Source organism: Drosophila takahashii, chromosome 2L, assembly GCF_030179915.1.
Source record: "Drosophila takahashii strain IR98-3 E-12201 chromosome 2L, DtakHiC1v2, whole genome shotgun sequence".
NCBI classification, from domain to species: domain Eukaryota; kingdom Metazoa; phylum Arthropoda; class Insecta; order Diptera; family Drosophilidae; genus Drosophila; species Drosophila takahashii.
In genome coordinates this window covers 7,549,640-7,573,409 of record NC_091678.1, presented here as the reverse complement: position 1 = coordinate 7,573,409, position 23,770 = coordinate 7,549,640, and the positions used below count along the sequence as shown (strand labels likewise).

The 23,770-nt window shown below is 40.8% G+C and overlaps 1 protein-coding gene across 4 annotated transcripts; it reads right to left on the bottom strand.

Annotated features, from left to right (window-relative positions):
* Positions 1 to 47: 47 nt before the first annotated feature.
* On the bottom strand, positions 48 to 23,141 carry nompC (no mechanoreceptor potential C). Of its 4 annotated transcripts, none has more exons than XM_017151191.3 (17): positions 22,755 to 23,141; positions 20,699 to 20,800; positions 16,029 to 16,130; positions 14,488 to 14,604; positions 12,800 to 12,892; positions 11,485 to 11,698; positions 10,829 to 11,124; positions 10,471 to 10,773; positions 8,669 to 10,096; positions 7,468 to 8,004; positions 7,203 to 7,409; positions 6,144 to 6,837; positions 5,668 to 5,754; positions 4,232 to 4,443; positions 2,480 to 2,608; positions 1,853 to 1,961; positions 48 to 1,100 (listed from the first exon to the last, which is right to left on the bottom strand). In XM_017151191.3, the coding sequence occupies exons 1-17, from the start codon at positions 23,139 to 23,141 to the stop codon at positions 835 to 837; spliced, it is 5,283 nt and encodes a 1,760-aa protein (XP_017006680.1). In that variant the 3' UTR covers positions 48 to 834. The 4 variants fall into 4 exon arrangements, with proteins under 4 accessions (XP_017006680.1, XP_017006679.1, XP_017006674.1 ...); XM_017151190.3 differs by lacking the exon at positions 4,232 to 4,443 and adding an exon at positions 3,627 to 3,856; XM_017151185.3 differs by lacking the exons at positions 4,232 to 4,443; positions 5,668 to 5,754 and adding an exon at positions 3,627 to 3,856 and having other exon boundaries at positions 1,844 to 1,961.
* Positions 23,142 to 23,770: the final 629 nt, after the last annotated feature.

Sequence of the window (23,770 nt, the reverse complement as noted above, 5' to 3'; positions counted from 1 at the left end):
TTTATAACCAATAATAAGGACTTTAATAAAGCATTCTTTTAAAATATGACTTATTTATTTACATTCAAGTACAATTAACAATTTGTAGGCGTACATTTCTTATACAAAATGAATCAAGCTTAGTAAATAAAGTGGATGTAGTTACTTGACAATTACCCGAAAACAATGAGATTATGCGATATTGATATAAAACCAGTTGTCTTTTAGCTCCGAGTGAAGCTAGAGTTGGGCACTTAAGAGCTAGAATAATTATAATTAACGCTATGGTCGATCGGTCGTCGTCATCAGAATTATTAGCTTATTACAAAATGCTAGGAGTTCGCTTCAAAAAATGTAAGGCAAAGTGGACGTATTCGATCGGTCCAAAAAGGACGAGTAAACTTACTTATTTCAAAAATCTCGAACATGGAAAACGTGTTTTGTTGTTTCGCTTATCGTAGAGATCGACGACACAAAATCATATCAAAATAAATAACCAGTTGCGCTTCAAAAAATTACCCAAAACAATTTCAATATTCTAGCTAAGATTAGTTTAGTAAGTGAGGGCTTAGCTTAGGAATTATAGCACTATTTTCTTAAGCTCCAGTTAAGTTTGGGTTAACGGGAGTCTGAGAAAAGCATGCCATGGGTGCAACTTAGTGATAGATAGTTTCTTAGGTTTAGATCTTAGGAGTACAGAAGGATAGACGCTTGGATAGTCGCGAAGAGATATAGAGATAGTCAGGAAGGATAGTTGGAAGAGATAGGTTGAAGCTTAGACCTGCAATCAAAACGTAGTTAATTAACCATCCAAAGGTGAGTTTCGGTTTCTGTATCTGTGTCGTTTCTGTGTGTTTATTTTGTAGTGTTTGCCGGGGCGGCCTTGATGCCTCGTCTGCCCACCTGTGCCGGTGGCTGTTGCCCTCCGCTGCCCTCCTGCGATCCGCTCTCCGCATCCGAATCCTTGAGAGAGCCACCCTCCTCGTCGCCCACCAATGCACGGTACTTTTTGGCAATAGCCTCCCAATCGGCCACGTTCTCGATGCGATTCTGATTGGCCTGCGAAAAACTGGCCTGCGATCCCAGGGGAGATAAATGCACCTGAGACAGGGCCACCGAGTCTGGGGATTTAGGAGAATAACATTAGCACGAGGGTTCCATTATACCGTAAGATACACAGAGTTAAAAGCGCCAAAAATCAAGAAAAGGTTTAAAATATTCTCATATTATTCCTAAAATTCGTTTAACATTTATAAGGGCTTAAATTGAAAACTCAAATTTATTCAATTGCTTTCAATTTAAATTTTAAAAAATATGTTTTATTAATTTTGTTAGCCGATTTCAAATAACCAATATTTATTAAAGTTAGTTCAACACACATATTACAAAAAAATGTATTAATTTTCCCATAGATTCTATTATAAAAAAATGACAAGAAATAAAATAAACTACTTCTCAAAAATGATTAGAATTTTTGTACTTCTAAAATTCAACTATAGAAATCTATAGAAAGTTGTAGAAAATGTCAAGGCAATAGAACTAGCTAAAAAATAATTTTCATTCTTAAATTTCTTTGGGAGAATAAATAGTTGGATAGCTTCGAAAAAATACTTTTCAATTTCAGGCGATTTTATCTCTGTGCATAGGAAAATTAGAAAGTTTATGAAAGAATTTTGAGCTAGAGCGAGCCAATCGTTCAGAGAGAAAAGAGTTGAGGAAAGAAAGCAAGACAGACAGAAGAGCTGATGGAGAAGAGAGTTATACTTGGGCTGACACGCTGTTAGCTACAAAACCCTTTGGATGGGTTTTCATATTCCCAGGATCTACGGGTTTTGGTCGTTTGTAGCCCTGCAGCGATACATACATGTCTCACCTTTCTTGATCTTCGACAGCCACTTGGCGCCGGCTTTGGTTCGCGGACTGGCCTGACGTATTCCCATCATCTGAACCAGACTTGGACGCTTCTTTTTCTTCATGCGTGCCTGAGGCGCGTGTTTGTGGATTTGTAGGATTGCAGGTTTTGAAGGTTTTGCAGATTTGTGGGTTAGATCAAGGCGCATTAGACACGGGACATAGATCACATACAAGACAAGAGACACAACATAAACGCAGTCAGCAATCGTTAATTACATCAAAAGCAATCAAGTGTCAAGTGCAGGACTTAAAGTGCGAAACAGCGGGAGATAGAAATAAATATTATTTCCATCACCTGCTTTATCAAATTTGTATTAAATCACAGATCATGTGCCAGGTGCAAAAGGTGTTTTATTCAGTGGGCAACACACTTAAAGCATTCACAGTGTTTTAAAACTCATTGCGGTTGTTGCCAAATTGCTTTAAATGGGTTGGGGAAAAGGTCAGCAAACTACACCCGTTCAGGATCGGTTCTGGTAGTTGCAAAGATATATATAGATTTGTAGGGAGTATACAGGATACACGGATATAAAGATAGAGAGAGAGAGAGAGAGACAGCGACAGCGGCTGTGACCTGAGATTTTACCTTGACCTTCTCGACGATCCACATAAACCAGGTGGTAACTAAATTAAGCGGCGAGGGCGCTGTTGTGGTGCGATGCATATTGCGTATAAGCTTGGACAAGCCAAATTTCCACTCGATGTCGGATTGGGCCTAGTATTTCATAGGTTTTATAGTTTTTTTTTGTTTTGTTAGCGGAGTGCGCGATGTTGGATGAGACATGATATAGGGGGAGAACAAGAACAAAGGAATATACGGGATGAGATTCGTGATCGGAAGCCTCGGAATTTACAGATATTTCGACTCGGTTAATACGTAACTTAAGAGCTGCGAAAATCAGGTTGTTTATAATTGAAATGCGCAAATGCAGCGGCCTGTTTTGGATGGCAATTTCTGGAAAAAGGGTTCCCAAAATTACCATACAAAACCTAGCCGCCATATTGGTGGATCTCTTCAGACTTAAATCCTAGACAAAGACAAACACAGACACATAGACATGCAGCAAACGAATTCTATACATAGTTTTTTAAGCATGCGTTGACCAACACTTTTTGTTCTGGCCTTGCTCAACACTGGTCACAAAAGCAAGATCACACTGGTAGGCTCTAATCGACTAAAGCTAGTCTGCACTTTGTACTAAACTAGAGGCAGCAGGCTTCACTCTTTGAGATACACTTTTACTGTAAAAAGATGTACTGTAAAAGATGTATCCCTCAGATTGCTAACTTTATTTTTCCTGAAAAAACCTGGAAGATGCAAGTCTGGGCAGTTGATGGATTTACAGAGCATGCCAAGGTCTCTAGTGAATCCAGGTTCTGGTTTCTCAATGTTTGGTTAAATTTCGATAAGGTAAATTTGCATTCTTTATACTCTATTAGGTTTTGCATGTAACTAACGGTTAGAAATAAACAACCATTTGATCTCCAATTAAATATTGATACATTTTTCTAAAAATAACTGTTAGATTTTAACCTCTAGTTAAACAAACATGCTAAAATAGGTAATTTTAAGTCTGCTTCGAAAATATTTAACTTTACTTCTTATACTGCTTTGCTGAAAAAGAAAAGGATTAGTATACAAGGCAATATGGATATCAGAGACTTAACTTATGGTTATAGTAAGGATTAAGAAAAATAGTCGAGTTAGGGAAAAGCGCCTTTAGCAATACTACCTGGATGCGTTGATAGGTGTCTGACATCATAGCAATCAGCAGGTTAATGAGCACAACCACCGACACCAACATGTAAATGCCAAAGACAATTTTGAACAGGTACTCAACCCAATACGGTTGAGTGGGCGTGGCTACATTTTTGATTTTGTCAACTTGCGTTTGCTCGGTCGTCGTTTGTCCGAACACGGCGAAGAACAACAACTCGAACGAGTTAATCGGATGCATGCGCACTGTGTCCGGAGCCCCATAGATACATTTCCAGATACACATATTCAGAAACAGATACAAATAGACACCCCCGGACAGCACGCAGAAATTATATTGAAAAATAAAAAGATAACGGACGCCCAGTTTGGGTTGGTTGATTCGATTGTAACATTTTTTTTCCATTGTCGTTGATTATTTTTGTTTTTTTTCCGATCGACCAACCCCCAGTTAAAGGTTTAGGCCCAATTGTGGTTCAATTTCGAACGGTCAGTTTGGGGTTGTTGTTGTTACACAATTAAAGCACAAAACAAATAGCATTCCATTACATAAAAATAAAAATTAAAGGGAAGAGGGAAAGCAGAGAGAAAATACAGATTAGTGACCTTGGCAATACAAACCTGAATGCGCTGATAAGTATCCGACATCATGGCAATTAGCAGGTTAATGAGTACAACCACAGACACCAACAAGTAGATGCCAAAGACAAATTTGAAGAGCACCTCGGTCCACTCGGGACGCAAGTGTCGCATGGGATTGATGTCCAGGGTGGTCGTCTGTCCGAAGACCGCGAAGAAGAGTCGCTCGAAAGCCAGAAAGGGCGTCATGGGTCCTAACATGGGTCCGAACGGAACGTTACTCACAATCAGATATCTCAACAATATTGCATTCGTTAGCGCGGATTGCTGCAGCTAGCATATATATCGGATATATCGATATATTTATTGTCGGCTTGGCACAGGCGTGTGTGCGATTATTTATTTATTTGGTTGTTTCGATTATTTTGAAGTTTACATAAACGAGTAATATTTATGGTGGATTTATTTGGATTTTTGGAGAGTGCGGGTGAGTGGTTAAACACGTCAAAAGCAGCATCTCGCAGTTCGCAGCTGAGCGGTTCGAATGACTGACGAATACGAGTATCGGTATCGGTATCAGTAGCGTTATCGTTTTTCGTTATCGATTCGATTCGATCGGTTTCGATTGTTTCGATTGTGCAGAATTTGGTGGTGGGCAAGCGGCGCAAGCTGAAAGCCCCGGGCAGGCGGGCATTTATTAATATCGATATTGCTGATTGATTGATTTTTGGTTGGATTGACTGGGGTTAAAACATCAACATGCAGTACTGGAATTTTGAGTTTGTACAAAGTTCTAATGGGTACTGTTTTGGTTAGACATCGACAAAAATAATTTAAAGAAATGAAAAACTAACAAAAGTAACATAAATTTAAAAAAAAAATAACAAAATTGAACTTAAAGTTCTGGGATTCTTAAAGAGTTTGACAACACCTATGTATATATTTTGAAAATATTTTAATAACCGAAGAAAACACATAAAAAAAAGAAAATTTACGGAAAAGTCTCAAATTGTGATTGAATTATTTCTTCTTTCGTTAAAAATTTAATTTAAATATTATTCACTTATTTTTCATCTTTTTTGTGCAAATATAATTAAATTAAAAATGTTTTTAAAACAAAACCACAAATCCAATTACAAACTAAATAATAAAGCTAAGCGCATTGATACCTATAAAAACACAGATCCACAACATCGAGGATGCGGGAAGGGGACTTCCCGCGAACATGCCTCAAAACGAAAGTAACTGAAACGAGCAAGGCGAGGGGATTTCGAGCAGCGAGTGCGGACTTGTGGATGTTCCTCCAGGGAACTGGAAAACAAACGACAATAAAACTTTACGCACAACATCGAAGGCGGCAACGCAACGGGTTCGATTCCGGCATTGGGGCATTAGGGGTTTCAGGGGGCGGGACAGCCCCCGAAAAAGGGGGCCATGCAAACGGTAGTAGTAGTAGTAGTGGGTGGGAGGAGACTTACGGTCGTCCTTGTGCTTTCGTCGGAATTCGCTGAAGCGACTATCGACATAATTCTCCACGGGCGGAGGGCGAGGAGTGGGCATGTCATCTGTTCCATTCGGATTATTCAGTTAAGGTTAAGATCAGAGGGAGAACATTATTAGTGGAGGTCTTTCGGGTTGGGGGGTTGGGTTTTCTTTGAGGATTACGACATCAAGGTTTTTGGAGGTTCGGGTTGTTTTTTGTACTTGTTGAGCATGCAATTGTTGTATTATGTGGTTGTAGTTGGTTCTTTTGCTTTTATTTTACTTATGTGAAACATCGAGCACACACAAATTAGATGGCTTTTCATTCAAGGCAGACACAGATACTTATCAAGACACATTGAACGTTCAAAATGGGGAAGTTTGCGAAAAACATTCCAAATGAAAAGGTTGGAAATCAAAATGTATACGAAAAAGGTAGACGGGAGTAAGCAAAGCAAACGTTTCGACTTACCGTCACTGAAATAGCCACGATTTCGGTTCTTCTTCTCGAAGCTGCGCAGATCCTCCGGCGAAAAGTTGGCAAAGCTCTGGTTCAAGGCCACGATGTGCATGGAAAAGCCAAACACAAAGATGGCCAAGACCGCCAGGAACCGGGCGAGATCCTTCAGCAGATCCCCAATGATGATGGCCCAGGGTCCGAAAAGGTGGTGGAAGGACAAAAAGTCCAGGATCTGGACACACGCCAGCAGGAAGGCCAATGCGAAGCACTGATTGCGGCAATAGACCAATGTGGGCCAGTACTCCTTCGATACGAACAGAAACGCCGACACATGGACACCCACGCCGGCCATTCCGAGCAGCAGTACGAGCACCTTTATCGATCCCAGTCCCGACTTATCGGAGGGATTCGTCAGCTCGAACAGCAGCAGGCCACTCAGCCAGATGAGCAGGCCCACCTCGTACCAGTAGGGCACCAAACTCAATCGGAGTACCGGGTAGATGGGCGTTATGCCCACTATGCTCAGGTGGATCATGAGGTAAATGTGCGAGGTTAGGTACGACATGAACTTGATGATGGGCACCTTGTTGAACTTGTGGCCCATCGGGAAGGTGAACCCGATCCACACCGGTGGGCAGACAATGAAGGCCACGAGCAGCAGGAGGATCTTCCAGGAGGCCCACGTCAGCGAGCCATGCCAGAGTTCCTAAATAGGGGGTAAAAACAGTATTATGATATCATGTGTTAAACCTAATACAGATCTGCTGCAACGGACAGCAAAGAAAAAAAAAAATAAACAAAAAAAAAAATTTTTTTTTAAATTAAAATAATGTCATTAAAACTGATAAAAAAAATATAACACAAAAAAATAAAATAATTAAAAAAAAAATAAAACAATTTAAAAAAAATAATTTAAATAAATTAATTTAAAAATAAATAAAATAAAATAAATAAAAATCAATAAAATTAAAAAATAAATAAATAAAAACCCCAAAAAACTAAAAAAAAAATGATTGGGGCTTAGAATGGGCTTCATAGTTATATAGATAGACAGTTTTTCATATCACACACTTGCAAGTAACGCTGGACCACCGTGTGTGCAATCACTTCCTTCTGCTCGTTTTCGATGAGGACGTCGAGAAACTCCACGTTACGCTTGTCGGTGGCCTGAAGGATCTTTCCCGCGGAATCAGAGCCAGCTGCCAGGGCCAAGAGCTCCGTGGCCATGGCCTCGCACTGCTTACCAGCAGCCACCAGATCTTTGGCGCGCTCTTTTTCCTAAGAAGATATAATACACCTTAGCAGGATTCCAAGGGGAAACATCATAAATATATACCTTCGTTGAGAGTACTATGTAGATATTGGACAGCTTGGCAGCCGTGTCCACGGGCGCTGGTGAGACCAAAACAAACTCCTGGATGGGCTTGTTGTTGTGATTCTTGGACACCACCATCAGATTGTAGACGAATCGCTTGTCCTCCATGAGGCCGTAGGTGTCATGCTCCTTGTTCATCAGATAGCGAAGGACCTCGTTGTGTCCCTCGGAGGCGGCAAACCAAATGGCGGCACAGCCGTAATTCGTTTCCGACTTGGGCGAGGCACCCGCCTCGCACAGCAGCTTCACCACCTCCAAGTGGCCAGCTTTGGCAGCACAATGCAGTGGCGTCCAACCGTTCCGATCGGTTGCGTTGATCTCCGCGCCCTGGCCGAGCAGAATCTCCACCATCTGGATGTGGCCATGCATGGCGGCGATATGGAGGCCCGTCCTGCCGTTACGATCCTGCGACTGGAGGAGTTCCGCCGACCGACTCAGGAGCAAACCGACCACTGACATGTGTCCGCCGAAGCAAGCCAAATGGAGTGGATTGTAGCCCTGTAAAAGGAATTGAAGGGTTAGTTGGGTCTTTAAGAGGTGGCTCAGTCGAAATTCTATTATTCGAACTATATATAAATCAGTGTAGAATATTTCCTATATAAAGTCCTACTAAAGAACACAAAACCTTGATTATCTATTATAGAAAATTATAGAAATTTTGCCATAGAAATAGCATATATTGCCAATAAACAGCACAGAAATAAAATTGACAAAAGATCTGATTAATATGTGCAGGAAAATTTAATATTTTTTATAGATCATGATATGAAAAGCTATCATTTTGATATGCATTAGGGTTGTATTTATCTTATTTTACAATATGTGTTCAAAAATACTTCATCTGGTATTTTAAAACTGTATTTTTAAAGCTCTTATGAATTGATAAAATATTAAATTGATATGTTTTAGTCATAAATTTGAAATTAACTGATATGAAATTGTTATAAAACAAGGTAGAAATGACTTTTTTTTCTGTGTGGTATGATTTTGAAAAATGAAATAATAAAATTTCAAATTGATATTTTTAGTCATAAATTTGAAATTAATTGATATGAAATTGATATGAAATAAGGTAAAAATTACTTTTTTTCTGTATGATTTCGAATTCCTAAAGTTCGTGTTATAGAAATTGGACCGTAAAATAAAATCCATTTAATCTTACGTTCTCGATGGTCGCCGCATCCACTTGAACACCCGCCGAGTTGAGGAGCAGTCGCACCACGTTCTCGTTGCCCGAAAAGGCCGCCAGGTGGAGTGGTGTCATCCCCGATTCAGTGCCCAGATCCCCGAACAGGCTCTGTCCCGTTGGCGTTTCCGATTTGACGGTCGCCGGGACACTGGTCAGCAATTCCCGCACGGTGTCCGCCTGTCCGTAGTAGGCAGCCACATGGAGTGGCGTCAGACCCAACTTTTTGCTATTGATTCTCAGCGAGTTCGTGCTCTTCAGCACGTCCAACACCTGACCATGGCCATTTTGTGCCGCCAAATGGACGGCGGTGAAGCCCGCCTTGTTTTCCTCAGTGCAGGAGGCACCTGCTCTCACCAGAGCCTTGACCACATCCGCATGACCGCCCTCGGCGGCCAGCTGAAGGGGCGTGGCATCTGTGAGTTTGTTCCTCGCCGATATCACACCCGATCGATCGAACTTCATCAGCTCTTCGATCACCTTGACGGATCCCTGCATGGCGGCAATGTGGGCACAGGTGTTGCCATCCTTGCTGGTGGCATTCACCAGCGAGGGATGCTGCTGCAGGAAGAGTTTGGCCACTTCAGAGTAGTTGTTCTGGGCGGCGACATGGATGGGCTTCTGGCCCAGATCGTCCGTCGCATCGATATTGGCGCCCAGCTCGAGGAGCAGCTGGCAGCACTCCATTTGCCCGCTGGCCGCCGCCAAATGGAGCGGCGTTTGCTTTCGCAGCGTCAGGATATCGATAACCGCATTGTGATCCTTGATCAGGAATTTCACCAGGTGCGTAAACCCATTCATCGCAGCCAAATGGAGGGCCGTGCGGCCCACACGTGACTTGGAATTGATGAAGGCCTTGTTGGTCAGCAGGGCATCGCAGACGTGAAGGTATCCCCTTTCGGCGGCCAAATGCAAAGCAGATCGTCCTTCCGTATCGAAGACATCCACTCGAGCATGATTCGCCAGGAGATTGTTAACCAGCTCCATGTGCCCCCGATGGCAGGCGATCAGCAGGGGAGTCCAACCCACTGACGATTGCCGGTTCATGGCCTTCTGGATGTCCGTGGGATTCATGTGCGAGATCATCTCCATCAGCACATCATTGTTACCGGCGACTGCACAATAATGGAAGGCCGTCTCCAAGGCATTCTTCGTTTGCAACGTCACATCCGCTCCGTTTTCGAGGAGCATGCGAACGATCTGCTTATCGGATTCGGGTATCTTGACCTCCTCCTTGCTGATTTGGCAGGTGTAATGCAACGCCGTGGCGCCGTCCTCGTTCACCGAGTTTATATAGGTGGTTGCCTTATCGGGACCGTGCTTCTCCTTCACCGTTTCGATCAGATGGCGTACAATGTCCGGATGGCAGGCGCGACAGGCCATGTGAAGCGGTGTCTCACCAGTCTGTAAAATACGATTATTTGTATTATAAAGAGATTCATAATTTCTCTGAAAAATATCGATATTTTCGACATTTTCACAATATTTTATCGATATTACCAATACATTCGAGGAAAAAAGTTCGATAGTGTTTCTGATAAACATCGATGTATGAAAAATATCGATAACGTCGATATTTGTATATTATCGAAAACATCGATATTTAGTTCTCTCGATATTTTCACAATATTGTATCGATAATACCAATACTTTCAAGGAAAAAAGTTAGATAGTTTTTCTGATAAACATAGATGTTTAAAAATATCGAAAATATCGTTTAAAAATATCGAAAAAATCGATAATATCAATACTTTTCAAGCTCTATAGATGGGGCTTACATTCGACTTGTACAGCGGATCGCCTTCGTCCTCGAGCAGCTGCATCAACGTGGCCAGATTGCCATGACGGGCAGCCACATGGACGGGGGTCAGGCAATCATCCGTAGTCAAATTGGGACTGGCTCCAGACTTTAGCAGCATGAGGGCACACCGATCACCGTCCTTCACTCGCGCTGCAATGTGCAAGGGTGTCTCGCGTAGCTTTCCTCCCCGGACATGGACATCCGCCCCGAATCCAAGGAGGGTCTCCACAACGGCAGGCTTGGCCGACTCCACGGCTATATGCAGAGCCGTATAGTTGTCCTGCAAGGTATTAACTATTAGATATTTCAGAAGAAACCAACTTTATACCACTCACATTTGTGGTCACATCCACTTTTTCGCCCTTCTGCAGCAGTGTGTTGATGATCCCCGTGTGCCCGTAGGCGGCGGCGGTGTGGATACTCCGGGCTCCATCCTTATTGGGCATGTGGAGATAGACGCCCTTCTTGAAGAGCATCGTGGCGCACTCAGCATGACCGTTGAGTGACGCAATGTGCATCAGGGTGCTGCCATCCTTGGTGCGCTCGAAGATGCTCGCCTTGAACTTGTCGGCCAGTATCTCGATGACGTGCGCGTGCCCATTCTCGGCGGCCAAGTGCATCGGGGTGCGATCTAGTAGGGATTAAGGACATTTTTTAATATTGAATTCCATTCTTTCATAATCAGTTCACTATATAAATTCAGGTCCTTAATGATAAGGGGCGCCAAAATTGTATCATAATGCTTTTAAAGTTTGAAGTTATGTTATTATTGCGAAACCATTTTACTAGCTTTCATAGGAAACTGAAAATTGCATATTTGTTATCTGTTAATATTAATATGATTAAATGTGGGGGCGCCAAAATGTTGTATTTAAGCTTAAACACGGTCAAAGCTAAACGTTATTTTCAAAATGTATTTTTTATCTGTTAATATCAAGGTGAACATGATTTTTATCCAGCCCATCCTTGGTCTAGTTTCCCCCAGACTCACCTTGATTGTCCGCAATGGACGCTGAGGCGCGCACGCCATAGAAGTACTTGAGTAGGGCCTCATCACCTTCGGCCGCCGCGATATGCAGCGGCGTCTGGCCCTCCCCATTCTGCGTGTCCACATTCGTTCCGTAGTCGACCAGGATGCGGACCATGTCCACGTCCCGCCGTCTGGCGGCCAAATGCAAGGCCGTGTCTCCATTGGCCGTCGTTGCCTGTAAAAAAACGAAACGAAATTTGAGCATGAGGAAATGCACTCAGAGGAAAATACAGAGAAATTGGTTAGACGCTTTAAAAACATCAAATTCATGGAAAATATTTGTTCTTTATAAGCTTATATGGGTAAAAAGTCTATATTTTCCTTTAAAAATATCCAAAACTTTTTAATGTCTTCAAATAACCTATTTTTCCAAGTGTTTAAAACTTAACTTTATTTAACACATTTTATTTTGGGCTATGCAAATCAGATCTCCCTCCCCTGTTAACTGCGTTTTCGCCTCACTTTTGACCCAGTTTGCGGCTGTTTTGCCGGCTGATTGCGTGCTCAGCCAGCGGCCAAAGTCAGGCGCAACTTTAACTTAAACTTTGGCTTGAACCCTTGGCCTAAAGCGAGCCCCAAGCGAAGCCCTTTGGTTAATTTAATCAACACGCACTGCTCTTGGCATGTGTTGCACTTCAACTTCTGATTGAAAATTGCTCAAACTTTGCCAATGTCGCGCACTGTTGCACTTTTCATGCATTTCTTTTCATGCACCTGTGCGTAACTGAGGGAGGTTAATTTGCATTTTTGATTTATTTACACGCTTGGCTTTTGGACAGTTCAAGGCTTAGGGAGCCTTGTGGACATTTTCCGACAGCTCAGCTGGACATTTTGATTGGCACTTTGGCGGGCGGATTATAAAGTCCACAGGTTTTAGCGCAAATGTGGGTATAATTTTCTAGGAATACCGTTGAGTGCGTAGATAGTGAAGTGAATTTAAATTTATGGTTTCTTATAACTCTTAGTGTTGACATTTTCTGACAGCTAAGGAAGGCATTTTGATTGCTGTAGGAAGTGGTGAACGATTTCAGATTTAAAGTTTAGTTTTCAAGCTTTTTCTAATGTTTTGTAAAAAATGTAAAGTTGTGGAAATTTCTAACTGAAAAAATCCGGCTTGTAGGACCAACAAATAAAATTTGCAATAACCTTAAAAATACTATAGTTAAGAATTCAACAATAAAAAATTTTAAAACTTGAAGGTAAAAATATTTTTATTTTTAGGTGTTGAAGGCCTAAATTTACAAGGAGATTTGGTTTAGTTTTTCAGATAACTCACCTTTAGTTGGTCTGCAGTTTGTGCCGCCAGGAGCTCCCTGCACATGGACTGGTTGCCCGACTCCACGGCGAGGAGCAATGGTATTTTGCCACGCTATTCGAAAGATAGGTTATATAGTTTACAAAATAATTAAGATAAGGACATCACACACCCACATACACCCATCCATTCAGGCCCACACACGTATAATCATAAATATCCAATTAGCCAATTCGAGCCTCAAGTGTTAACGGCAACATGTTTTTGCTATTTTTAGCCAAGTTCGCAACTTTGGCGCTCCAACTTTGAAACCAACTAGCTTTTGGGGAGGCGAAGGAGGAAGAGGAGAAGGAGGGGCGTAAGAGGGGGCGTGACGGGGAGTCATTATCCCTATCTAACAGGAAAGGCGAGTAAATCAAGTTGTACAGCGACTTGACCCCCTTTTTTTGGTAGAGTTTTCCTCGGTTTGTTATTTGTTTGTTGTTGGCAACGAGTTGAGCGCCCTCTCTTTTTCGAGGGGGGAAAAAATACTATCCTACCCAAAGATACACCTATACATTTAACCAGGGAATATGCGTGTAAAAAAAGGAAAGCGAATCGAATCGAAGTGAATGGCATCGAAAGCTAAATACTTCATCCGGCTAATTTCGCCTGACAGTGCCATTCCACCTCTCTCTAATTGATTTAAATCAAGTTGCTGTTTGCCATTTGCCACAGCCATCGAAGCGCAAATCGAGGTGGGTAGGCATTTTGTCTAGACAATCAATCGGTGGCACCCGCAGCCGATCTCCCCCAAAAATTCCCTCGATTTTCGCCCAATCGTTCGATTCGGCTATTCGGTGGAAATTTATGCGCTCCCCTCGCGTGCGTAATGGAAATATCGCCCGTGCATTTGCACCCGTGCACGTGATGCGACAAATAGTTCCGCATTTCAGTTGAGATTTCCTAGGTGGGTATCCAAAAAAAAAAGGGTCAGGAGCTCGGTTAATCAGACGGAGACAACAACTTTGATGGTAATTCAACGCTCACGGGGGTTTACTTATGGTGAGAGCTCCTTATTGTTACAGTGTCAAAAAAAGAATAGTTTGAAAAACAAACCAAATTGTTAATTATTTCTTACTAAGCAAAAATATACTACTGAAACTAATTCTTATAAACTAGACAATTTTTAATAAATATTCGTACAATAATGTAGGTTTAAGATGCGAACTAATTTTCTAATTCTCTAATAAGCATTAAGTAAATGATTTTGTAGAAATCCTATAATATCTATTTTTTCTATTAAAACACCATTTACTGTAAGCAAAAGCTTTTTTGAATGTTAAATGACGTTAATTTTTTCTGGCTGTGTAATAGCCGCATTAACTTTTTTGGGCCTTTTGTGATATTCAGCCAGTCGAAATGCATTTACCGTGAGCAGTTTTGCATATCGATTTTTCCACAAATTTGGTTTGCTTTATGTTACTCTGCTCCTCTCGATTTTGTTGTTGCCATTATTATTGTAATGTATATATTTTTTGGTGATTTTTATTAAGTCTTTGTTTACGTTGGCACCGCCTGGCACCACTGTCGAGAGTACTTGACTTCACATGGGTTTACATTTTGGGGAACAAAACGATATAGAGGAGATAAAGCGGCCAACACTTGTGGCTCCATCCATCACTCACACAGCCACACTGGCACTCACAAGCACACATGGTAACACTTACGCCGTCCGCTTTTAAGCGGATATCCTTGCCAGCTGCCGCGAGAAGAGCGCGGAGGATATTGGTTGCAGTTCCGGTTTGCCGACTCGACACCAAATGCACCGCAGTTTGGGAACGCGACTGAAATTGCAAAAAAAATTGATTAATGCTTCAATTGAAAATATGCACACACTGCACACGCACATATCGCTAGGGTCACACTTTTTATTTTATTAGTTGGAATTAATATGCTGCTCTGTGGTTAATGTTCGCACCTAAAAAACTGGCTAACTGGTTCCTATTCGCTTCAAAATCCCATTTGCTACTGAATAGGCAAGTGGCTCGTTTTTGCGTTTATAAGCACATTTCGTGTCATTTTTCTTTTTTTTTTTGCCTCTACCGCTCATATCACAGATTGACAGCCCGAAAAAAAAGCATAATAAAGAACTCCCACTGACAGCCGCAGTGGGAGTGAGCGAGAGCGAGAGAGGTGTATTAACGGGGGGGTGGGGGATGGGAGGTCGAGCAGCAGGTGTAGGAAACATGGGCCAGGTGTTGGAAGTGGATGTGGATGTGGATGTGGAGTCCTTCTGCCGCCACGCACACACGCCAACGGAACACTTCAAACTTGGCTGTTGCTAAAACAAAAGTTTGCATCTGTCTGTCTCGCTTCTGCAGCTCCACCCCTCTCGGTCCCTCGTTTCATTTCGGAGCTCTCTTCTGATAACCATCAGTAATTTCGGCACAGTTCACGCCCCCTAAAAATAAACCCCATTGCGGCCGAGAAAAATAAAGAAAAGCAAATTAATGCCGACACGAGAAATAAACTTGGAGAAATAATTGCCAAAATGCTTGACGATGTGATCATCATTTATTCATATTTTAATCTAAAGAGAGTCATCGCAATTTTTCTACGTTCTAATATTGTATTTCTGATGTGATGATGATATGGTTTTTGATTTTAAACAATATAATAACATCTATAATTAGGTCTTACCCAATGACCTACTCATATTTAATTTGTTTTAAAATATGCAAATTACCTACTCATACTGAATTTGTTTTAAAATATAATAATTACTTTGAGTTAGAAGTCAGCGCTTTAAGCCAATTCTAAATAGTTTTAATCTCTAGAACTTTTTAAACTATTCTGAGTCTGTCAATCTCCTAAAAATATGTTTGTTTTGGAATAGTACATTACTTCTTTAAAGTTTCGCAGAAGTTTCTTTAAGCGCGTCCCAGACATTACCATCTTAACCTTGTCGCCAGTTAATTGCCGGTCCCGCCAAAGTTACATGCAACATGCGAGCCTCAAAGTTGCATCTTCGCTTGGCTCTGACCTTTGTTTTTTTTTTTAGCCATTAGCCAGGTGAAGTATGCGTCTAATAGCCGCAAATTGCCTGCGAATCGGGCTGACAGCAGCCCCAAGGTATGCAGCGATTTCAATGACTCGAAAGTACAGACGCGAAACTCCAGTCTTGAGACTTGAGTGTGTCGCCTGACGTGTCGCGACCTCAGTTCTTGGGGGATATAGTATATAGAGCTATAGCTTTTGGAATACTCACGCCACCGGTGGAGAAGGGATCGACGCCGCGTTTTGTTAGCAACAATTTGACGACATCCTCACGCGAATACATTGCCGCAATGTGTAGCACATTATAATTATCCTGCGAAGAGAAAAGAAGAGAAGAGGTGGGTGAAATCAATTGCAATTCATTGGCAGGAAACCCACGCCCCCACACCAAAAGAAAGCTGGGTCAGTTCAATGGGTCAAAGTCAGTTGGGTTTTGCATGTGGCCTGCCTTTCGGGGCAAAAGGAGTGGCTCGACCGTTGCTTGATTACTTAAGCCACAATCTTGCATGCGGACTTTCACTTACCGAAGGATTTCTTAATGGCCACAGCCCAGCCGAAACCTCACATGCAAAAACTGCATCAATGGCACCCGGGAAAAACCAAAAAAAAAAAGAAAACCAGGTGGGCTAAAAATTATGACCCTGAGCAAATCACCGAAACGTAACGAAAAGTCCTTTAAGATAACGTCTTAAAGAGTGAAGTGTGTCAGTTGTGAAGTGGGGCATGAGGGAGTATTTATTACCTTATATAATAAGCCATAACGCAACGTGTTACACATACGCCCCGTGTGCCATGGGCTTAATTTATAACTAAGCCTCCCCATTGTTCTCAGCCCGAACGGAAGTGAACTGGTTTCGTATATACTTATATATGGCGTCGTATAAAGTGAAGAGGTCTTTTTGCCCTGTCATCAGGTTGGTAAGTGCAAATGGAAAGTATTAAACTAAGCCAATAGGGATTTAAAACTAGAGCTTGAAAAAATATTGACAGTTTTCTATTTCTCGATATTTACGTTGTGTTTTCTTTTCAAAACATCGATATTATCAAATCAAAATTGTCAAAAAATCAAAGGTATCGATAATTTTCAAAATCTTTTTTAAACTATACAAATTTCGCCAATAATCACAAAACTTATTTATAAAAAATGCAAAGTTCACAAAATAGATATTATATATTATTTTTTATCTATTTTATAAACATTACTTAATAAACTTAAGTCATAATAAAATAATTATAAACCTTATATTTAATCCTTATAATTCTAAGCAGAGAACATTTTTATACCCGTTACTCGTAGAGTAAAAGGGTATACTAGATTCGTGCAAAAGTATGTAACAGGTAGAAGGAAGCGTTTACGACCCTATAAACTATATATATTCATGATCAGGATCACTAGCCGAGTCGATCTAGCCATGTCCGTCTGTCCGTCTGTCCGTCTGTCTGTCCGTCTGTCCGTCTGTCTGTCCGTCTGTCCGTCTGTCTGTCTGTATGAACGCTGAGATCTCGGAAACTATAAAAGCTAGAAGATTGACATTTTGCATGCAGATTCTAGGAGTTCCTACGCAGCGCAAGTTTGTTTCAAAAGGGTGCCACGCCCCCTCTAACGCCCACAATCGCAAATATACGATTTTAAAAATTTCAATATTTCGGAAAAGTAAAAATGCAGTTTTATGGTGTTTATCAATACCTATCGAAATGTAGAAGAAATTTTTTTAATCGGACCATTCGTTAAAAAGTTACGACGGATCAATGTTTTTATCTCCATCTCCTTCGCACTTCCTTTAGCCGAGTAACGGGTATCTGATAGTCGGGGCACCCGACTATAGCGTTCTCTCTTGTTTTCTTTAAAAATTTCCATATTTCTGGGAATTTCTAGGAAAATTTCATGAGAATTTTAAACCCCTTTCCCCTTGGTAAGTGTGTGTGGGCTTCGTGTCGTGTGAAATTCGAGTTTTCTGCGGTTTATTTGCGACTATTTCTGGCCGCAGCTCCTGGTAATTTGCATACAACGCCGCAGGGCTCGAAGCGAAGGCTTTGACACATGTCCAGAAAGCCAGAAAGCTAGAAAGCCAATCCAAGACGTTGGCCCGAAACAAAAACCAAAGTAAACTTTTAGTTCCAAGAATCGGTGGAATCGGAGGGTATAGAAGGGTTGTCCAAGGTAGACAGATAATATTTCACGCGCTGCTTTGCATACTTTTGAGCCCGGTTCGAGTTCGTTTTCGAGCCTCGTGTTCTGGTTTTTGTGTTTGTGTTTGCTTGGACGGGCGAAAAGGAAAAACCGGAAACAAAACCAAAGCGGAAGCGCAAATTTTCCAGCACATTTTTGCCCTGGCAAATGGATAGAGGGAGTAGAAAAAGACGACCCAGATTCGATGGGTGTTTTTTTAAGGCTCAGAGATAGTCGAGAAATGAAGTCATTTTGTGGCAATGTCACACACCTTCTTTAATATAATTGCAAGTCCTTATTACGGAGGTAATTCTTCTCATCCACTCAAAAGGAGTTAATTAATTTCCTTTTTTTTTTGGGTCGGAGGGAGATTACTTTACTCACGCACTAAGGCCAGTTGACAAATGAATTGGCGTTCTTATTGCTCATTTTTATTTCACGCTGTCATCGCCCCACATATGGAAGTGCTTTCCCCTTGAATTTAATTAAAATTGCATATTAATGACGCCGCTGGCCATAAAAATGTGGCGGAAGTCGGGGCTGACGTCGAGGTCTCCGGTTTGGGCTACACTCGAAAGGTCAAATGGAGTTTTTTTTTGGCTTTAGCTTTGGTTTTGGCCAACTGGGCGGACATCGGAGTCATGTGCTTGATTAATTGGCTTTTAAGTTGCAAAGAGGTGTTGCAAACACGCCTCTAAGTCGGCTTCCAAAAAGGTTCCTTCGAGTTGAAAAGTTAAAAATGTTAATTAGTCCGGCGCATTACATCATACAAGTATTCTTTATAATGGCCATAATGGTCCTGGACCTGTCGTGTTGAAGGGGAATTACTTTTGGGCTGGTGGTCTGACAGTTAGATAAGTTGCAGATTGTAAATGCAATAAACATTTCTCTCGGCCACGAGCCCACTTTTTAATTCATTTAAGCCCTGTTCGTGAAATTATCCGAGTTGGTCACGAAGTGACATTTCCCTTAAAAAAAACAAGAGTAATTATCCGGATGAGGTAATGTTTTGGTTTTCTAAAACAAGGTGCGTTTTTTACAATCTCACGGAACTGATATCATGTTATTTAATTAGCACAAAAACAAAGTGATGCGAGCGCACATGGAACAATCATCCATTTGGAACAATCTGAGCTGAATAATTAAAATTAACATTAGAAAAAAAATTAACGAACAAAAAGACCACAGAAATAAAAATGTAACTTTAAAGCTTATAAACAATAATTTATGTGATTCTCATACAATAAGATGCAACAAAATAAATCCAATTAAAATTCTAAAACAACACATTTTTCTACTCAAATAAATATTTATCGTGTACTTTATTTTCATGGTTAGCTTGTAATTTCCAGCTTGTTCATGTTTTATTACTTTCATGTACCTTTAACATTTCCCCACACAGTCTTTAACCCAAGCAAACGCAATCGTCCACTTTTAGGGGAAACAAATTCCAAGGGGCTAAGAAAATTGAACTTTCTGTGTTTGTTTTGGTAATTCAATTCGCCATGTCTGCACTGGCTGGTTTGGCAACAATTATTTTGTAATTAGGTCAAGGATTTTTATCGCCGCAAGCCCCGAAATAAAGTACGTTGCGTATAAGTAAGGACATGTGAATGGTCAGCCAAAAACCAAAAACCGACTTGAAGTGAAATTTTGCTAAGTAATTGCGGCATGCAAAGCAAGCTGGTCAGCGAATTCGACCAATTGTTAGCAACTTGGCCTAATGGCCGATGCCAACTTTGCTCACTTCACTCGCTGACATCAAAACAAGAATTGGCCATAATCACGATGGCAAATTACTAAAGAAATCAGGGATAAACATCAACGATGACCTTTCATCTCTTCTTTTTTTGCCGGTTAAATTGAGCCTTGAAGATACCTATTATTTGGATTATAGCCTAAGGTATTTCATAGCTTATAACTATTAATTTAACAATAATATCAACAATAATACTAAATAAAAATGTTATATTTTTATGAGAATTTGCAAAAAAATATATGTTTAATGGTGTCCAAATTAAAACTTAATAATAAAATTAAAATATCAATTAATTTATGAGTTTTAACATTCCATGAAAATAATAAACTTAATGACGCAAAAAAAATGTTTAAAACCTTAATGAAATGAAAATTTCATTTAAATTATGAGTTATAGAAACTCTAAGAAACCAATATACTTAATAACGCCCAAGTAAAACTTAAAACTTGAATGTTCTTTAATTAAGTTATTCGCGTTTTTTGATTGCAAAATAAACGCCTTTAAATTGCAACGTCGATAGCGGTTATAAAACCAAAATAAAAGCAATGTTTTCTTGTTTTTCCTTCAAGGAAATTCCCATTCGTGCTGAGAAACCCGACCCAACTGGAGTCAAATGAAGTAAACTCCCCTATGAGTCGACCATTGGCCAAGCTCAGTTCAGTTGACCCATTGAGGAAGGGCGGTATTGCCGAATTGAAGTATTGACGGGGGTGAGTGGTGTGTGAGAATCGTGCGTATAAAGTGGGTGCACGGGCTCACCCACCGACGCCCCCGCTTCTCGAGATTTAATTATGCGGTTTTTATTGATTTGACACATTTTTAGCGGCTTTTGTTGCCGCTGCTTCACTTAAACAGCTGGGTTGCTTCTATATTTGGCCACCCATCGCAGTGGGGATTTCGGGAGCTAAAGGGCTTTAAAAATATTCCTAGCATTTTCCCGGTCAAGACTCACATTGTTGCGGGCTCCCACATCGGCGCCCAGCTCAATCATGCGATCCATTATGGCCGTCTTATTGTCCTTCGTGGCGTACATCAGCGGCGTCATGCCGGTATTCTAAAAATGGAAATTTATGAGATTTTAATAAGTTAGGATTTTCAAAAAAATGTTATGAATGTATAAGAAAAGATAAATGTTAAAATTTAAAATTTCCCATAATCTTTTATATAGTGCGGACTCAATTTTAAACGTTATATAAATTTTACTTAGATTAAAATGCTATTATTTTGCATTGATAGCACTTTTTATTAATTTATTAATCATCTGTGGAATCGATTTTGTAATACTTAAGAGCTGGAACGTTTTAGCTCACTGATAAGAATTTGTGTTTATTACGACAAGATTAAACAAAAAAAAATTGTTTATAATATTAAGGGTTTAAGTGTCGGTATTAAAACCTAAACAACCTTGAAATAACTAGTTTAATTCACTAGTTCTGAATATGTGTGAATTTCATACTTCGAAATGACGACCGATTAAATTGCCTTAATTTTGCATTGATAACACGTTTTTTTTTAATTTACTAATCATTTGTGGAATCGATTTTGTAATAAAGCAGCTGTGGCTTTTCTTGACTGATAAGAAATTTAATACTATTTAAATCGAAAAAAGTATGAAATAATTAAATGAATATTCGTTAGTTCTTATTTCATTTTGCTTATATTAACTTAAGGAATTCCCTTAAATTACGTTTGTTTATCAAACAATTGACAAAAGACAGCAAATAAAATATTGGACTTCAATCTCCAGACCTTATTGACAAGTCCCATTCATACAGATTCGTCATTATTGCGATAGGACCCTTGTGCTGATAAGCTGTCTTGCATATTATAAGCTCGTTCTTTTGTAATTAAAAGGAAATCAAGAGCAAAGCCATCAAGTCAAGAACCGAATAAAGACCCAAAGCCAGGAGAAACGGAAATAATCAAGGCAAAAATAGCCCAACTCTAGGCTATACTTATGCAAATATTGTCTCGGTCTCAGTCTAGTCTGGCAGACACAACCTGAACCTTAAGGGGGAGTTGGGTAGGGTATATAGTACCACCCAAAATAGAAAAGAAATCCTCTAAAGATATTTCAACCCTTTCGGCGCACACCACCCCGCATTTCATTAGCGGTGCAACGTTAATTTTATGTCAACGACTTCTCCGTTTCATACCGTTTATGGTAAATTGAAATCGAAGCGCTTCAGTTCTTCGATGTTTTATGAGTTTATCGGTAGTTGGCTGGGTAGTCAGCGCAACTTGTGGCAGGACGCCCGGAACTTGGAGCTCCGAGAAAAAAAAAAACTGAAAGCCACCAAAGCCATCGCCTTGGCAGCCAAAACATTTGGGCCGCGCTATCAAATAACATTCGCTGTTCTCCGCTTTCAGGCATTTTGCTTTCTAGCCTCTGTTTTTCAGTTTTCTGGCCTCCAGTTCCTCCTGAGCTCTGTGTGTCGTTATTTTGGCTGGTAAACAACCAGAAATGGGAAAATGCCGCCGACGTTGATAAGGGCGACGTTTGTACAACGCTTTGTACACTCGAGTAAAAATTAGTTTTAAAATTTTTTACCCTTTATCTTTTTGAAATATTAAAAACAAAAATTAAAAAAAAGTTTTAAAAGTCTAAAGCTTTCTTATTTCTTTAATGAACTGAAAAATAATTATAATGCTTTTAAAATGTTTAAATTACAATAACATATCAACCAAATACACGCCTATTTAACAATAAAATAAATTTACAAAAAAGGGAAATTTGTAATAATATTAAATCATAAAGATTCCTAACTTCTCAATTGTTTATAAGAAATAGCTATTTTCCTATAAAAAAATAATTATTTGAAAAACTATAAAAAAAATCGGAAACTAATTTGTTTATTTTTAATTACGAAGAACTATTGTTTTTTTACGTGTAAGACCTGTTCCTGTACTTATTTCGCTTCCTGTTCCCGCTTTCTGGCTCGCAATTGATTTTACAAATTCAGGCAAATGAGCCGTAAAGCCTGAAGTAGAACCGTAGTAGTACTCACCATGTCATGGACTCCGGCCAGGGGAATGTGATTGCCGTCCTCACCCACATTGGCCACATACTTCTCCAGCTTCTTGAGTTCCGCCTCAATCGGGGTCCACTCGCTTTTCATGGCCAAACCGAGGACCTTATTCGCCGTATCCCGAATGGAGGCGCCGGCACTTGGGGGCTTGGGGGCGGGAAAGAGATCCATGTCCTTCTTGTCGCCATTGCTCGAGCTGTCGTCCTTGGGATCGGAGTCGGCCTTGCTGGCGGGCGTTGCCCGTTCGCTGGGCGTGGCCGAGTCATCCGGCGGACCTGTGAGGGAGGAGGGGGTCTTGCGGCCCACGCCGGCGCCCCCAGCACCGCCGCCACGCCCACCGCCACGCCCTCCGCGCGGCTGCGACATTCTGCCAACACTCTCTATAAGAAGTCAGGGATCCCAAATCAATCGCTGATCATTGGGATTTTCCAAAGGGGGGTTCGTTGGTTGAACGGATGTTAACTGGTTTATGCTGCCATTATCCGTGTAATGCCTTTCCGGTTATTGTATTATTATTGATTCGATACGGCGAATGGCGGGTTTTAAGCTGCATGGCTTCGCACTCGCATTGCACAAAATTCCTACGGCCTACGGCCCACGGCTCCGCATTTTACCAATATTTGTTACCAACAATTTGCATTTTCATTGGCAACACAGCAACAGACACACTGAAACTCACTAGCCACACACACAAACCGACAAAACCGAAAAGCGAAAAACACTCGCTATTATTCCACTTTGATTCTTTCGCTTTCTTCACTTTTACTACACAAATTTATATGTTTAGCCCCCTTTTATTTCTTCGGTTGCGTGTGCGTTAACGGCGGCAGTGCCCCCTTTTCTTCTTCGGTTGGCCAAAAAGTCCCCAACTTCAGCACTGGAGTTCTTAGGTTTTTATTTATTTCTCTGGAGCCACGAGAAAAATTCAACCGTTTGCCACGAGCGTCTGCGAGTTTCTGATTTGCCAGTCTCATTTGCACACAGAGCCGAGTTTT